The 19,040-nt window shown below is 36.7% G+C and overlaps 1 protein-coding gene across 1 annotated transcript in view; it reads left to right on the top strand.

Moving 5' to 3' along the window:
* Positions 1–6,139: 6,139 nt before the first annotated feature.
* Positions 6,140–19,040, top strand: part of SLC26A7 (solute carrier family 26 member 7) — a 143,105-nt gene continuing 130,204 nt past the window's right edge. Inside the window, exons 1-2 of the mRNA XM_017871205.1 lie at positions 6,140–6,265; positions 6,381–6,686. Of these exons, the coding sequence (XP_017726694.1) occupies positions 6,494–6,686 (193 nt within the window). The 5' untranslated portion in view covers positions 6,140–6,265; positions 6,381–6,493. The remainder of the gene's footprint in view (positions 6,266–6,380; positions 6,687–19,040) is intronic.

The raw sequence follows: 19,040 nt of genomic DNA, 5'->3' as shown, positions 1-19,040 counted from the left end.
GGGAGGGTGATCATAATGTTGGACAGTTTAAAAGCCATATTATATAATGGATAGCTTCAGTGTCTAGCCAATTTTGAGTAATTGGGACTAGATTTACCCTCCTGCTTAAAACAAATAAAAATAACCTGATACAATATATAAAATAGTGGTGTCAAGATTTTGGACATCAGTCAGTAGAGGACTGATCTTGGAAAGATGGAAAGTAAACAAAACAAGCATTAAGATTATCCCATCTTCTTTTAGAAAAGTTTGCAACCATGGTGCCGAAAAGTGGGGGTGGAGAAGAACTCAGGAGGAGGCTGGCAGTCTTCATAGGTTGAAGAGAAGGAGCTAAGTCTGGAGACTCCAAAGCAGCTAGATTTCACATGGCAGAGTACCAGAGAGAGGAGAGACACACTGACTCAGAAATCTGCACATGCAGAACATTCAACTAAGTAATGATCGCCACATGAATGGGAGGAACCTACCGACACTGGGGAATGATTAAAATGAGTAGTCTTAGGAACTCACATAGCTTCCATGTTTTCATCACAGTTCATGTTTTCATTAGCCAGAGTAAAAAAATAATCTCACAATCCACAGACAAAGAAGTAGCAAGATGGTAGATTTAAACCCAACCACATAAATAATTACATTAAGTTTAAATGGTCTAAATAAAGCATAGGTCATCGCATTGGAAAAAACAGCAAGACCCAACTGTATATCACTTAAAAGAAACCTGCATTAAATATAAAGACATAGATAAAAGTAAAAAGATGAAAATTATATTATGAATAACTGAAGGAACTTAGTATGTGTAGTCGCAAAATGAGATACAGAAGAGAGACAGAAACATAATCTTCCAAAATATACATATTTCCTTTAGCATAGAGGCTAATGTTTCTAGAAATAGGATTGCTAAAGCAAGTTACAGACACACAATTATGTAGTGCTTAGGGAGGTGAATTTCCTACATATGTATTGGGTAAATCTCTTTTTAAGCATCTTCAAGTCTTCTTAAGCCATGATATGGCCATAGTTTATTTTACTTATTGTTTATCAGTTGTTAATCAGAAATGAGGAAAGGCTTTTATTAATCCTCAATTAGTTATTTTTTACTGCTTTCTCCTTTGCCTTGCCTTTTCTTCTCTTCCTTTCTCCTCTTCCTTTTCTTCTTCTTTTCTTTCTTCTTCTTCCTTCTTTTCTTCTTCCTTTTTCTCCTCCCTCTTTCCCTCTTTTCTTTCTTTTTTTATGATTTCTTTGAAAATGTCTTATATTATTATAAAATGTGTTTGAAGACATAAATGATTCTTTCCCTAGGCATTTTTTTCTTGCTGCTTTTTTGTGTGTGTTTGTTTTTGAGAGATGATCTTGCTCTGTTGCCCAGGCTGGAATGCAGTGGCATGATCATAGCTCACTGCAGCCCTGACCTCCTGAGTTCAAGTGATCCTCCTGCCTCAGCCTCTTGAGTAGCTGGGACCACAGGCATGAGCCACCATGCCCAGCTAAATTTTTCAATTATTATTATTATTATTATTATTATTATTATTTGTAGAGATGAGGTCTCACTCTGTTTCCCAGACTAGTCTCAAACTCCTGTGCTCAAGTTATCCTCCCACCCCTGCCTCCCAAAGTGCTAGGATTTTAGGTGTGAGCCACTGCACCTGGTCCCTAGGCATTTTGTGACTTCAATTGATTTATATTCCTTTTGCCCCTATTATGTATCAAAATAGATCACATAATATGAAATAATAGCAGAAAGGAAAAACACACTAAAGAAACTATTGGAAAGTTCTATTTAATCCAAAGAAAGCAAAGTAAGACATGTTGGCAATCATTGTTAAGAACACAGAACTTTGCTCACTCTACTGTACTGGTTGGCCTATCATGAGGAAAATATTAACAGCACTGTTAAGGACTGTAATTAACTTATCTATGTGCATCCATATTTGAATGTAAGAGTATTTTTGAAATAAACAGCGCCATAGAATATTAGAACTCTTTAGAGGGTTATACTAAATTAATTAGGCCTGAAGCTGAAGAACTATATGTGTTATGTGTCATTGGGATTGGGTTCTTAAGTAGCAGATTTTGCCTCAATAATTGGGGGGAAAAAGTTCTAACAATTACAATGTTAGAAAATTGGAATAGGTTATTTTTCTAAGCCTTTTAATTTTAGAAATTGGAAGAATTAAAACAGAGGTTGGATTCAGGGATGTGCCTATATGAAACTTTGGGTAAATTAAAAAAAAAAAAAGTACTCTGTTTGGTAGACTTAATACCAATTACGTACTTTGTGTGGACGTATCCCCATGCCAGCTATGTGGCTTGGTGGGTAGAGTATGGCCTTCCTTAGGATCAGCCTTCATTTTTCCTCTCAAGTGGGAGCCTTTTACAGTGTCTTCTTAGAAATGCTGTAGATCAACTTCCTGAGGTAGGTATGAGTTTGGGGTTGATAACTTCCAATGTCTGATCTATATTTTTCATTGTAACTAGGTATAAATCAGGGCCTTAGCTGTCCTAATCTCCACATAGACCACATTCAAAGAAGCCTCATGTCAAAATCAAAAGTATTGTGAGAAGAATTTCACTCTTTACTTATGTCTCTCAGAAACCATTAAACGTGATTCAGTTTATAAACTGCACAGCATTTCTCAAAAGTCTCTTTCTTCACTTGAGCCTGGTCAAATTCCCTCACACTTCATAATTGCCCCAGAGAGCCTCACATGCCAACCCTCTATAAATTCTCTCTGAAGCCCCAACCCATGAGGGTGTCTATCTATCGTTTGTCTCCTTTGTTTCTTCTGCATTTCCCATCTGGTTTTTCTTCTCTTCGTGCTCCCAGATTTTATAATATTAGGAAAAAAAACTTTTAAAAAAAGAACTTTCCTTAGATTGTGAGAGAACTGGGAGAAGTTGAGCAAACAAAGATAAAATCTCATCTTATTTTCTCCTAGAACCTTTATTCTCATTTTCTCTCCACTTGGTTATCTGATTCTTTAACAGCACAACCTGGAAACCAGTATGAGATAAACTAAATGATTTTTGGGTACTTTCAGATGAACATTTGTATGTTAATACTTACTGAGTTAATCCAATGTCTGCAGCTCCTTCTACTAAACTCTAAATAAGAAGCAAAGCAATTTATGTGAATAATCCCTACTCAAAAGGAATGTACAATCTCATGAGTCAGACTGGATAAAAATCACATGAAATAGATTTAAAGGAGGAAAACCAATAAACAGTGAAAATGACTACAGCTCTATCTGCACAAATACACTGAGAGTTACCTGAATGTTCATTACACAGCATAAACAAAACTGTGGAAAAACCAGGGAAAGTTTCATGGAAGAGGTAACCATTGAGTAAATGTTTAGAAGATGTAAAAGACCATGTAACTAGGGAAATTAATATAGAAATAGACTAGTGCACCTGTAATCCCAGCTACTCCGGAGGCTGAAGCGGGAGAATCGCTTGAACCTGGGAGGTGGAGGTTGTAGTGAGTGGAGATTGTGCCACTGCACTCCAGCCTGGGGGTTAAGAGTGATACTCTGTCAAAAAAAAAAAAAGGAAAAGTAATGGCCAGGAGATCATGAGTATACTTACTTGCTGCAACAGAGAGTCTCAGCAGGCTGAAAAACTTTTTTTTTCCCTCAAAAGGAATGCCACTCTCCATCTTCTGAGCTCCCGTATGACTCATTGCATGACTTGACTGTTATTTATCACATTCTACCTTGAGTTAGTTACACATGTTTTGATTTTCTTCATTAAATAGCAACTCCTAGAATATAGAGATACTAGCTACTCCTTTCCCTTCCCTTTTCTGTAACACTTCACACAGAGTCCAACAAATTGTCATTGTTCATTAAAAACCTGCTGAATTAGAGTTAATGAGAAGCTAGTGAGTAGAAGGTGGGTAGGGGAGCAGAGAAGGACTGCAATGCTTCCACGAATGAGTTTAAGTTTGATATTGGAGATAACTGAAATTCAAACATACCAGTGATGTAATAAAAATGAGATTTTACAAAAATCTTTCTGTTAATCCATGTATGAAGTGGAAGATAACAAGTCCATCTTTTTATTTGTATAGGTATTATCCCAGATGTTTAGGAAGAGATATTCCATATAGATGGTACATAGTGTTGAACTGTAAGCTACTTTTATTCATTGAAACTTTTGAATGAATACACTTAGCCTTCTTGAATTTTACAGGCTGTTCAAGTTGCTTTGAGAATCTTATGTGTGTGAATAAATTTCTTCATAACGGTTTTTCTTTCTTTCTGGCATTGCTGATTGTAAATAGGAGTGATCCATGCTCTGGTTTGGCATGTTTTAAATAATACGTATGCACATGGAATTTGAAAAAAAAAAATCTGGAATTGGAATTCCAGATTTAAGCTTCAAAAAAGATTTTTAGGAAAGATTTATTCTAATTTTAAGAAATATTTAAATTGAGAGATTTCAGAACTATTTTATTTAACTAATTTCTACTCTCTCCTGGTCTTAACATGTTTTAGAACAATTGCTGGTGCCGTATGATTTAGGTACTTCTATTCACCTTCAATTAATAAAATCCTGTTCATGTGAATTTTTTGTTACTGGAATTTAACACAAATTTAAAAATGATTGAAATTGCACAAATAATAGATGTTGATTGGTGATTTCAGTTAAGCTTTCAATTATTTTTCTCATATTGTTAACATATATTTGAATTTATGACCTAGATAGGATTTGAAAAAAAATCTTGTGTTTACTTTTATTATAAAGGTAATACATAATCAGTGTATGTATAGCTTCTGAATTTCTTTGGGTATATAATTAATGGAGTATATAAAACAAAAGTAAATTGCTTTATGTGAAGGAAAAGCAATATAATGTTTCAAGCATGAGTTTACAATTATTTGGTGAGTCCATCTCTCATACCAAGAGGATAGGATTAAAATGCTACAACTTAGTCTCTAAATGGGGATTTCTTTACAGGTCCCAAACTTGAACTATTGAATGGTTTAGAAATTTAATATAATGTAAACAGTTGGACAAACAAAGCAGTTTCTATTTTGTAAGTATAAATAAAGTCCCCCCAATCCCCCCATCCCCTCCCTGTCTCTTCGTTGGATTTAAAAGAAAGGTATTTTGCACAGACACAAAGCCAGAGATGTCTTCTTTAGAAGATGGAGAGTAACTCTTCACTTTAATTTAAAGACAACGGGAAAAAGTGCAGCAAGAGACCTTAGAAGTAGCCAAGGGATCCAAGTACTTTATTATTATAAAGGCTTCCAGAAATCAGATTTCTATTCTCCAAACAAATGGGCATTAAAAAGCGCTCAGCAAACTATGTACATGGTATTCTTTTCCTTGGCTATACAATTTTAGTTAGTATATTGCCTTTTTGGTTTAATTCCAATGGCACAGTTCATAGATTTAAGTTTTCTTTTTTCTTTTGGAGGCTAAGCAAAATGATCATAAAATAAAAATCTTTGACAGTCTGTTCTACTGTAAAATATAACACTCCTTCTTAAAAAGAGAACACCTACTCCCAAAAGTTATACAAAAAGAAGGCAGCACCATAAAAAAAGCTAAGGACACTTCATACAGTAGTTTGAACCATATGACATTCCTCAGTAAATTTCAGTTACAATAGAATGAATTACAGGACTTAATGAAACCATCAGAGAAAACTGAATAAACAGTTTCAGAGACAGGGAAGATCCCCTGTCACAAATATGTGCTCATTGCGATACTTATTTTCTTAGCCCATGAGATGAAATTTCAGTTTGTTTATGAGAACTAGTTACTCCTTTCCCAGACTGGGCAGTAGCTATCTGAATGTTTCTGTATGAATGAAAACTCGTCTGCCAGGGAATAAAAATGGTAAGGACCTTTAGCAATGCCCTGTTATGTTTCTGAATTTTGTAGAACTGGCAGTCATCTGATAATGTTGAAAATATATAGCTCTCAAAGAAATAGGGCTGGATTCTCCGAATATGTTTTGCACAACAGATCCCTCTGGCAGTTTTATGATTTTGCACAGCTTGTAGGGAGAGACTGGACTAGCTGGATGTTTCCTGGTTTCATTAGCATAGCCCAGCCCACTTCCAACACACGCCCAGAAGTACCTCATTAACCATTGGGATTGCAGCCAAAAACATAAGACTACAGTGAATATAAGGGGAATTACTGGCGAGAGAGCTGTAGACCAACTTAACACCGAACCCATTACTTTTCCAAGACCAGAAAAATATATTACATGTACAGGAACTACTTCTCCTTCAGATAAGAATTCAAGGTTTTAATCTATAGTTTTAAAATCTAGAATAATTAGCTGTATCATAAAAAGACAGCTGCATATATTGAAGTGCTTCTGTTAATCTCTCTCTTTCATTTACTTATTTTCTGGGCAGATTTGACGTTGTCAACCACAGACGAATATGAGCTTGGCATTGAAAGGAGGTGTTCTGCAATGATTTTTTTTCTTGTTTAGAGAAGTTTACTTCTACAAGAAGAAATCTGAAAAATGACAGGAGCAAAGAAGAAAAAGAAAAGCATGCTTTGGGGCAAGATGCATACCCCCCAATGTGAAGACATTATACAGTGGTGTAGAAAGCGACTGCCCATTTTGGATTGGGCACCACATTACAATCTGAAAGAAAACTTGCTTCCAGACACTGTGTCTGGGATAATGTTGGCAGTTCAACAGGTGACCCAAGGTAATGTATTGCATTTGAATTTCCTGTATTATGCAGAGTAGATGTCACTTTGCTTTCTTGGAATAATAGTATGACCTAGAAAAAACAATTTAGCTAAAGAAATGGATATTAGCTGTGGGGAAATAAGCATATTGGATATCTTTGGAGAAGAGTTTTCCTAATTGTCTTTTTTCCTCTGTATTTTGATAGCTATTAAGCATTGAATAAACTTTTGAATGACATTACATTTTTTCACTGTAAAATTCATACTGTTGTAGAGTGAAAGATTCATAATTATGGGAGAATCAGTTTTTATAACATGATCTTGTTGATATAGTTTCCTACTTTCACTGAATCAAGCTATAAAATTCTCCTGGCTTGAACACAATCATTTTGGAACCTAATTAGCAGTACACAATTACCTGTTGTAGCCTTGAGAGTTGCTATAAACAAGGAACAAAGCTTTCTGTACATAAAGGAGGCTCTCTGCCAAGATTGGTATTTGCAAAGAGAATCCTGTGTGTCCTTAGAGCTTATGTTTTACTGTGTATGCTGATTTACTTCTGTATCACATTACCTACTACATCTATTTCTCAGTAAGAAATTTAAACTGGTGAGAAGTCTGATTTTAACTTTCCCAAAAACAGATTAAATGATATTCTGGATTTAGATAGGTGTTTCTATTGGTGAAATCTACCGACCTAGTGTGCATGTGTGTGTATTTGTTTGCCTTAAAGATATATCCATTGCAGTTCTTGGCTAATTCAAATAATTTTTTACCTGTAGCAAGGAAAGGAACTAATTTCTGAACCTTGAGAATTTAGAGCAGTTTCCTTGGCATAGACACTGCAGGTTTATATTTCCTTGCAGTTTCACTACCTCCTTGGCTTTAACTATTAATTTATATTGTTAAATTATAAGCACTCTTTTAATTAAATTATTCTGTAGCTGGAACAAACTGGTTTATGTATTTGTGTTTTTAGTATGATTAGGAACATCTGCACTAGTGACTTTAGGATCCATAATACTGTCATACTTTATGGGATTCCATTTTACTGAATAGTCTTATATTTTTAATGACCATTTCGCCAATAGCAATGCATAGTAATCTTTCAGAAAATGCAAAGTAAATAACAGGTTTGAGCATTTTGGACTTGCTTTTATTCAGTTTTAAATTCAAAATGAAACACTACCAATGTACTTTGAAAACTTAGGTGATGAACTTTTTTTTTTTAACCAGATAGTTTCAGCATGTTTTAAAATTATTTTGCTTTAATTTAATGTAAAATGAAAGAGAATTATGTTTTTAATAATAATTTCAGTTTTTTACCTTTGGAAAATATCAGGTTAATAAGACAATTTGAGGATAAGATAAAGTTATCTATGGTGTATCATTAGTGATATTATTTATGTAGAAGTTTCAGTAATTAATTATACAGCTTTTATTTGTGTGTAGATTTTGAGGGATTTTGTTTTATGAGTCGTGTATTTCACTGGTTATGAAGGGACACATTAGCCAGCCCCAAGACTGATAAGAAGCACAGCACGTACCCAGCCCTAGTGTCTTGGGAAGTTATGAATCTGGCTGCTGGTTCTCTTGGAAGGCTACCAGTGAATGGATAAGACTACACTACAAAACTTAAACGTTTTGTTTGTGAAATTTAAGACTAATTATTTTAAAATGTCTATTCTTTTAAAACAATTTTCTCAAACTTTTCATGACCATGTACTATGTATAGAGAGTTAAAAAGTGAAATGCCATAAGCTACCATTTGTTGTAAGAGGCAATGCCCTAAAACCCTACATACATTATCTCCCTCTATCCTAACAGAATCCCAAGTCACAGCAGTCTCCTCTCCATCTTCCACAGGAGAAAATGGAGGCTTAGAAGAGTTAGAAATTTTCCCCGGACCTCATACCTGATAAGTACTGGAGTCAGGACTTGATTCCAAAGCCAACACCCTTAACATTTTCACTTTATACTCTACACTGCCAAAATAACCAGACTTTTCATAACACCAATGTTATTAGTAATAGAAGACATTTCTTTAGAAAGGTGTGACTATCCTTCCCTTCAAATCACTTTTGCATTAAGGTTTCATCTCTGCAGTTTTTAGATTCAAAGGCAAAGTGACAGGAAAAATAACTAGAGTGGGATACAGTGTAAGGAAGGCATTTAGATATCATTTCCTCTTGTTTGTCTGAATACAATATTGGCAGTTATTATCAGCTCAATTTTCTAAGGAAAATTAGAAGAAAGAGGGATAATTTTTGTTCTTGCATCATAACACAAACAATAGGATCAAGCACCATTTTTTTTAGCTTTACCGATTTTTGAAGCAGCTTTTCAGTTACTCAGCATAGTTGAATTATATAAAATTGTCCAATTTAATGTTTCTTTTGACCTACAAAGATGGAAGGTTTATGTTTCAATCTAGTAGTTGTTTTTAGTTCTTCTTTCTCAAGAGTGCACTTGAATTAAGAAGGATAATGGAAATTCATTTGAGTGTTTTCTATATGTCAAATACCAAGAAGCTGTTTTAAATTTATTTTAATAAAGTAAATATTTACTTTATTAAAGATTTCCTAATTGTTAAATATAGATGCTTTTCTATTATCAGTAGCATTTTCTGTGTTGACTACAGTCTTTCTGAAATCCTTTATTCTCTTGGTTTTTAGACAGCACTCTTGTTTTTCTCCTGCTACCTGTCTGTCCTTCTCTTCTTAATGATTCTCTGCAGATGTTCTGCCTCCCACCAAACATTGGTGTCCTGGAGATTCAAACCCTGGCCTTCTCTAAAAGCATAAAAGATGCTAATCACCTATTAATGAAACTTTCTTCTCAACTTGAGATCTACATATTTATTTATTAATTTTTAAAAATCAGCCAGATTATCAGCAAAATGTGATGTATACACTGCAAGACTACCTTTTCCAGCTTTCTTTGAGGGTAGGTGTTGCCCTGTGATTATATTTTGGCCAAGGGAAAATAAGCAGAAGTATACTTCTTCCAGTCCTAGCCCATGAAAGTCATGTATGATCCTCATGTCCCCTATATGCTGGCAGGTATTAGTGCCCAAGGCAAATTTGAAAGCTATGTATTGGAGGTAGCATTGACTCTATCAGCCTTGGTTCCTGAGTGGCCTTGGAGATCCACATATTTAAGTATGCCTAACCTAGAATGTTCTAAATGTACTTCAAATGCAGTGTCTTCTAAAACAAACTGAATGAAATCTCCATTTGAAGCAGAACTATAATAATAACAACAATAGTTTTTAGGCACAGATGCAAGCAGTATTGTAAAAACCCTTGACATATATACAAAACCGAAGCTGGGAGAGGACAAACAACTTGCCTGAAGTCACACAGCAAATGAATGGAAGAGGTAGGATTTGAACTCAAGTAATCTGGCTCCTGAGACTATGCCCTCATCTTTATACTACACTTCTTCTCTTAGACAGTCCTGCGCATCATTCTCAACTCTTTCCTCTCTTTTGCCACCCTGCCCACTGGCATATGATCAGCTGCCAGGTTCTTTTGTTTCTATCCCCTATCATTTTAACCAAGTAGTCTTGTTTCATGGGCCCTGCAGCCTCTGTAATTCTCTGTCTGAACTATTGAAACCATCATCATCTTGTGGGTCTTCATTCCTTACTCTGTCTCCGCCTGTAGGCCATATTCCATACTGCAGCCAGAATAATCACAAAAATCTGAATGCATTGATCCTGTTCAGAATTGTTTAATGAACCTCTATTTTCTCTAGAATAAAAGTCCAATTCTTCAGCATGTCCTATTAGATCATTAATAATCTGGGCCTCTTGATACAAAGCTCTACCCAAAGAGATCTCTCCTCTAAGAATCCCTCCCAATCTCCTAGGAAGACGTTTTCTTCCCTCCTACCCCTTTGTACTTTTACATATCTCTTTGATAGGCATTAACATATTGTATTATAATATCTTGCGACAACACTTTCCACACTAGTCTCTAAGCTCTGGAAACAAGACAATTTCTTAATCTATATATTCTTACCAGCTTGTATATTGCTTGGCACATGAATGTTTTTTGGAAGAATTAAAACATTCTAGAAGTCACCATTGTAGCATGCTACATTGGTGTTCCATGTAGCATGGAACCATGTAGCATTGTTCCATGTACAATGTTCCATTGTAGCATGCTATCACTCTAGAGAGGAAACTGAATTTAAACTAATCTTACGTTTTATTATACAAATAAATGTAATAAAGATACTGATAGTAAAAAAATACTTTAAAATACAAGTAATTGATTTTTTCCAGCTTCTCTTACTTTCTTGAAATTACAAATTTGCAGGCCTCCTGACAAATCTGGCAAAAGATATGTTTTCTTTGTGCCAAACAATGTTAATTTTTTCTTCAGCCAACAGTGACAAATATGAATAGTTTATATAAAAGTCCAGATGCCCAGCTTCTCTTGAAAAATCTGGGGAGACATGGCCATACAGGGCCCACATCCCCATGTGGCAAAATCTGCAGGCCCGTAAGAAAGGCTACTCACTTTTGCTACAGCCCCCACTACTCATATGTTCACTGCCACCCTTCCTGCTGGTATGCCCATTACCTATCTAGCTCTATGAATGGCTAAATTTGTTTCCCCGCCAAGATACTTTCTAATATATTTTGTTGAAATGCCTCTAATTTGCCCTTGAATAAAACCTTTATAGGGAGATGATATAATTTCAGCTTCTTCACCTAGAACCACAGAACCTTCAGGTCTGTGAACCTGGACTCATATATTTCAATATACTTTATTTCTTTATAATCATATGCATTGTCTGTTACGATTTTTACAATGCGTTCTGTTAAGGAGTCCAGCACCTTTACTAGACTGCCAAAGGGGTGGTTACCCCTCTCCAGAGTAAATAGATATAATATAGAGATGTATAAAATAACATGTAGATATATTAATTTCAAAGAAAGAAAGATAAAAGAAACTTCAGGTCCTTCTTTTACTAAGTTCAAATATTTCCTAAAACCACTTGTATTTTAAAAGTGTTTTAACATTTGGCAGTTCTCATTAGTAACATCAAGTAAGAGCCTTTATATTTAGTATCTGCTGTGATGTTCTTTAACTGATATCTTGAAGACCTTCACTGTCAAATATATTTTGTAGATAAGCAAACATTTGTAGAGAATGTCATTGACTTAAAACATGTCACCAACATGGGTGGCAAGCTAAGCAGTGTAAGACTCTGGTTTCTAAAGCATTTAGTGCACATTGCAGCCTGAATGACCACTTGGGGGAAAGAGTTTCTCTGTTCCCAACATGCAAACTCAAGCACTGAGACAGGGTGGAGACCTGAAATGCATGACTTACCATATAAGAACCTAATCCACTGGGGTGGAATATTAGAATGTTGGCCTTGCATTCCAAGGGATCACCTACACTTTTTCTTCCCAAACCATGTAACTTTTAAGCTGCCATAGGGTTGCCTGGTGTTCAAACCACAAGGTTTTGGGCTGCAGACAAAGATGGATGTTCCTTATAATTATGCAGAATGTGTGGCATTGCTGGCACCAAACCTTGTGTGTGGAAGCTGAGCTTCATTGCACTCCTGAGGGCAGCTTAGTGACATGCAGAACAATAAGTGGAAATTCCTGAGGCATACTGCATTGCACAGATTAAAGGCTTGTTTAGGAATGTTTCCCTGCATGGTCTCAGCTTTGGGGATACAGAATCCTAGCATTAGCCACGCATCTCTAACTTAGCTCCCTTAATCACTGTATCTTCCTGCTAATAACTTTTCTCCAGGAGCAATGGCATCCAAATATTCCTAAATGAGTCTAAAGTATATTTTCCTTACCCCATGAAAATACAGAAGAGCTGTGACACATTTTTGTCTTTTCCTTCTCCATTTCCCCTCATCCCATGACCCAATCCCTCACTATAGCTCCAAGCTTCATTTGGTACTTTTGACTCCCTTTTATTTTTCTTTAATGAAAAACAAGATGGTTTAGATGTTAAAGGACCCTGTATTTATTTATGCACTTAGCATAATGCTCCCTATAACATTTAGAGCTGTCCATATGGAAGAACCACAACCTTTAATTTTAGAATGTTGAAAACATGGCAAGATTTGCACAAAATACATTGGCAGTGAGTGTCAAAATGAGATATGTGGTGTATCTTCTGTTTTTATCTGCTATGAACCATCCCTGCTCTTTTCAGTAACTGTGTATCAGATTAGTTTGGGCGAACAACCCCTCTTCCATATTTAGTACAAGTGATTTAGGTGAGGTTCTATTCCTGGCACAGTGGATGGTGTCCAGGCTGATCAGGGGACTGAATGCCTCTAGATCAGGATTCTCAAACTGGAGACCTATTAGAACCACCTTGGGGATTAAAAGAACGCTAATACAAGGGTTCGTTCCATCTCTAGCAATGAAACCAGATTTTCTGGAAATTGTGCTCAGGCATTGAGACATTGTCTTTCTTCTATTCTTCTTTTAAAATGTTGTGGTTTCTAATGTGAAATAGATGAGAGCAGGATCTAGCCATAGTTACTGGACCAGGTAAAGGTTTGTGGGCCAAGATGTGATGATTAGCATAGTTCCATACACCTGGCCAGTGACTGATTCAAGAATAAGGTCTGACCTCTAGGCATAAGGATATGAGTTTATTATACAAGGGGTCAGCTATTTATTATTAAAATGGTAATGGCAATCTAAATGACCTGAGTGGTCAGTCTGGGTCCCAGCACATGTATGAGACCTTTTAGGTGGCCAAAACTTCCTTCGTGCTGAAACTGATGACCGTAGAGGTAATGTGCCTCTACAGTTTCCCAGGACCTCCAAAGCCTGAAAATGAAGCCAATCCAGCAAAATGCATCAGAGAGAAACTGAGTCCTGATGACAACTACTATAGCCCTGACTCTTCATTTCCATGTGCACTTTTTTGCTTTGCTTATATAGATTTAAGTTGGGTTTCTTCTAGTCACCTTAATGACACATTTGAGTGCTATTATAGTGTGAATGTGATATATACATTATTTCTAATATTTTGAAACCCAGAAAGATAGGTATTATTCTACTGAAGAGCATCTCATGAAAATATGAGCTCTGAACATTAGGTGAATTGGCCCACTTCTAGGACTGCTAAGATGGATTAAAACCTAAAACTGCACTGCTCCATTCCTCTTTCTTCACTGGTATCTGTTCCCCAGCTTGCTTCTAGCAAGACAGACATAGCCTGGGTGGGACTGGGGCTGACTCTGAGCCTCCCTTCACATCTACTCCTCAGACTGCCCCTTCCCATGATGACATGTCACCTGCCTTGATAAAATAAAATCCTGGATTTCCTACCAGAAGAGAGCTTTGCTGGTGAGAAGCAATACAATGAGCTATTGCTCTTTCACCTGAGGTTCTCTCACGGCCCTCTGCTCCACAGAGTAGCTTAGGAGGAAAGAGGGAGGGGAGACATACTTTAATACTGGCCGAAGCATCCATGAATAATAGATTTTACCATGTAGCAGAGGTGACACATGGATGAAATGTTTGAATGAAACTTTACTAAAGGCTAGAGAGCAATGAAAAGGGAAAATAACCAGGCTTACTGCCGTCTGCTTGGTTTGATCCCTCTTAATTGGGATTACAATTAAGGTGAGATTTTGGGGGGTCACAGAGCCAAGCCATATCACCCAGGTATTAAGCTAATCCATTTTCATGGCTTTACTGCCACTGTTCTACTGGTTAATTGTAGGAATATATTTCCATCTTAACTTTTCCTTCCTAGCTCTAGATATAAATAGCCAGCTGCCTATTGGGCACAATCTCAGTGTCTCCCAGGAACAAATTTTATAACTGAACACATAATTTTCCTACCAAAATAGTCCTTATCCTCCATTCTTTATTATAATGCAAATCACCCCCCATCTACCCAGTTGTTTATGCCAGAAACCTGGGAGTGCTCCTTCTTCCCCTGTACCCTCAACAACTATATTAAATTAACCAAATTCTGTAAATTCTTCCCTCTTAATGACTGTCTAATACACCTGATGCCCATTGTCCTCATGGCCACTTCCCTGATAATAGTAGATATAACCAACAATTGCTAAATGTTTAAAGTGTGCCATAAACTGTGCTAAGGATTCATTGTCTATTATATCAATTAATCTTCATAATGACCCTAAGAGTTTGATACTGTTATCTGTATTTAACAGATGAAGAAAAGTAGATTAATTTGCTAAGGTAATCCAGTTAGCACAAGGCAGAAGGAGTGTTTAAATGCAGGTCTTTCTGACTCCTAAGCCTGTGCTTCTACCTTAAGAGCCACCAAAATTTACCCTGCTAGGTAGGATGTCTCTCACATACAGTTTTGTCCCTCTGTTATCTATCTTGAACTGGAACAAAACTAAATTTTGAGTTAGATAGTGGAAACCTTGTTTTTAAAATTCCTTCAGCAACAGTGCAAATACCTTTTTACCTGCTCTTTCACTCTGTGTTGTTCCCTTGCTTCACATGATCTCTTTGGTCTCTCTGTTTCCTTACTGTCTTTATTCTCATCCCTTTCTATTTCTAGCTCCTTCCTGAAACTCCAAATACTACCCCGGGACTGAAACCACAGGTGTGCATTGATTAGCTTCCATAGTATTGGGAATCAATGTTTAAACACCAGAAGACTTAATTTTAAAATTGAAGGCTTTCCCTCCCTTCATTTAAATATAGTCATCTAACCACACAGGTTCCATATTCCCAAATGGCAACAATAGGCTGAAGTTGACTTTTGCCTGTACCCTTTGTATGGACATGGACTTTCTAATTTGCCATACCCTTCCACACTCCCGTTCTTTGTACATCAGCACTGCTTAACACCTGCTGTTTTATTCTGCTCAGCTCTAGAACAGACATTCTCAAACTCAGCTCAAGCACAACTTGAGAAGGATTAGACTTGTGAAAATGCTTTTCAAGGCCTTTCAATTTCTGCATCTCATCTTTCCAGTCACACCTTGTTTAAGTTCCCTTCAGCATCATATGTTCTATCTATATTGGACTGCACTTAGTATTCTAAAGGATCATGCTTCTTTGCCTCAGGACATTTGCACATGCTGTTTCCTCTAACATGAATAATATTCCCCTGCCTTGTCCGTTTCACCTGATTATAACCTACCATATTTCAGGAATGGGTTTAGTTCAGTAATTCTCAACCATGGCTGCATATTAGAGTCTCTTGTGGCACTGAACAAAAATACTTATGTCCAATCTCCACCCTAGATTAATTAAATTAGAATCTCTGGATAATGTAGGGCTAATAATTTTATGTTCTGTGCCTCAGCTTACTCAACTAATGAAAAAAATAAAAATAAAAATGAGCAGCCAGGGTTGAGAACTACAGGCTTTCAGAAAGCACTGTTGATACCTCTATTTTGTTTTTCCATGGTACCTATATCCTTAACTAACTTTATAGCATTTGTTTTTGATTCATATTTGATTTAGCACTGTACTAGTCCATTTTGACACTGCTGTAAAGAAATACCCGAGACTGGGTAATTTATAAAGGAAAGAGGTTTAATTGACTCACAGTTCCATATGGCTGGGGAGGCCTTAGGAAACTTACAGTCATGGCAGAAGGAAAAACAAGCACCTTCTTGACAAGGCAGTAGGAGAGAGAAGAGAGCAGGGGAAACTGCTTTTTATAAAATCACATGGGACAAACCACCACTGTGATCCAATCTCCTCCCACCATATCCCTCCCTTGACACATGGGGATTATGGAGATTACAATTAGAGATGAGATTTAGGTAGGGACACAGAGCCAAACCATATCAATTGCCTAAGCCATAAGTTCCTTGAGGGCAGAGATTATTTACAGTTTAGGAAGACCAATCACCTTGGCTTTAGCACTGAAAGTCCTGAGTTCCAGGAAATATTTTCAGCTCCTATCCCCCAGTATTTGGCACAGAGTAAGTACTAAAATATTTGTTGACAGTGAACAATCATAATTGAGATAGATGGATGGGGTTTTCCTATGCCCATGCTCCTTCTGGTGGCTCCTCTCTTCATGGGAACTTTGTCTCTTTCTGTTTCTATTACTTAAGCTCTTAGGTCTGTTGGACTTGGGGTTTCTTGATCATAGTGATTCTTTATGTTCACGCTTGTGAGACCTCACCTGTGTAGCAAGTCACAGGAGGAAAGTATGATGTGATTGGCCTCAACCTCTCTAATGATTAGAAATACTGACCTTGGAGTAATAATGGTTGTTTGTGGACCAAAATAATGTGTGTTTATAGAAATTTGTTTTCACATAATTATGGTTGTTGAATATATGTAAATTTACCCCAGGGGACTCACTTGTAATAACATTTAACCCTAATCTCGCTGATATTGTAAACTAGACAGCTGGTTATACTGTGGTTTGCTAATAACTATTCGAAGACCACCACAAACCAGTTACCACAGAGAAATAATTTTCATCATTGCCCACACGATTTGGGTTGGATTTTTTATGTGTAATTCTTGGAAGTACTTACCACCACCTAATTATTTTGTTTTTAAGAATACGAATCCATCTTGCTAGGATTCTTTATTCATTTCTATTCAAAAAATATTTGAAAGAATACAGCTTTTTGCTATGTTCTCGGAAAGCAATAGAGGAGTATAAGACAACAATCCAGCCCACAAGGGGCTTATTATTTTTTCCGACTTCAGAAATGCATACAAAAGTATATGAGACTATGATCTTGTTATTTTAACCTTGAAGATACCATTCTGGTGTGGGTATTTAAGGGTGGGAACATTTTCTTAATGAAAGTTTGTAGAGTATTGGTTTCAGCCACTTTTTGCCTTGAGTAGATTGTATAACCAAGGAAGTCGCCAAAGAATTCTGTGTTTTTATTTAGGAACATGAAGACTAGTACAATCTCATCTACGTAACATAACATGAAATGACTATTTCGTGGTAAAAATTGGATCAACAAACTGGCAGTCTTAAAAAGCTATCAAGGTTTGATTTGCTACAGATATATATTATATGATGTGGAATTTTAAGAAATCGAGTTCTGCTAATCACTCCTTCCCTAGAAAGGATCTCAAGGGAACTGTACACAGAGGTAAAATCTAGGGAAGGGCAACCATTGTCCCACTTAATCAGCTGAGTTAGTGTGCAAAGCATAGCTCTAGCAAAGCTGGAGTGGAGCAAAGCAGTTTCGACCTGATATCCAAGAGGAGTTTCTTTCTTTTAAAGCTAAGGTTTGGATGCACTTGTGGGGAAAAGAAAGAGAAACTTAGAGCTTACCTTGAGGCAGGCCCTGGTCCTTTTATTATGCCAGTAGCATGGATTAGGAAATAGCAGAAGAGAGTAAAACATACCATTGACATGAACTCCTCCTACCAGGAAATGTATCCTCTTCAGAGTGTTCTACTTTGACCCCTCCACTTAGCAGCATTCCTCTTGGAGGAGGTGGTAGACACAAGAGGTCTGAGAATTTCTGCTCTACACCTTGAGCTGAGGTTGTGGGACTGTGTCTGGATAGAATCAAGACATTGCTAAAGGTAGGATTTAGGTCCCGTTCGGGGAAGTTAGCTAAGACATGTAAACTCAGCGTGGTGAGTGTAAAGTTTAGCACTTGAATGTCAACCAGTAGGACTAGTTGACACAAAAAATAGAACTGGGGAATCAAGTATCTGACGCTTAGGCAAAAATGAAGAAACTAGTCAGGATTAGAACCCAGGGCCAAAGTTCTGGGTAGAAAGGAGTCTGAATTACAGTCTAGGAAGCCAACAGCAATGATAGATCTGTGTTTTCTAATTTTCTACCCAGTGTCTGAGCAGTCTCCAGATTTTGGTGGGTAAACCTGAGCCCATGGAAGACAGTGAGAAGATGCACCTGGCTGACAAGAGAAGTAAGGGAAGAAGGCATCAGCCAGCAGCTGTCATGGAAGGTCATGTGTTGGTTTCCCCTGTCCTCGCATTAGAATATCAGGTTGGCCTCTTGGCCTCTTGTGGATTATTGTAGACCCACAAGAATAGGAGTTATTTGACTCTTTTTTTCTCCTGAATATGGAGGGTCAAGTGATTAGCACAATCTCAGCTCTTTATGCTCTTTAGTTTTGAAGAGGGAGTTTTATTGATATTGACTTTAAGAATTACCTCATTATTAAAAATTTATGGACTATAAAATGTTTAATACTTTGATAATGCACTCATAAATCTTGAAGATTATTGAATAAAGTCCTTAATATAAATATTTTAACAATTATTAATATAAAACCAATATTTTAACATTTAATAAGTAAACCGTTATTTAGGATAATTCTGAATAATTGTTAATAATGTAACCATGTGCCACTATGCGTAAATCTTACCTTGTGCATTGTGAATCTCTTTAACTTACAAACATTATCTG

The sequence above is a fragment of the Rhinopithecus bieti genome, unplaced genomic scaffold (assembly GCF_001698545.2).
Source record: "Rhinopithecus bieti isolate Rb0 unplaced genomic scaffold, ASM169854v2 scaffold_6371, whole genome shotgun sequence".
NCBI lineage: Eukaryota > Metazoa > Chordata > Mammalia > Primates > Cercopithecidae > Rhinopithecus > Rhinopithecus bieti.
This window is presented reverse-complemented; position numbering and strand designations above follow the sequence as displayed.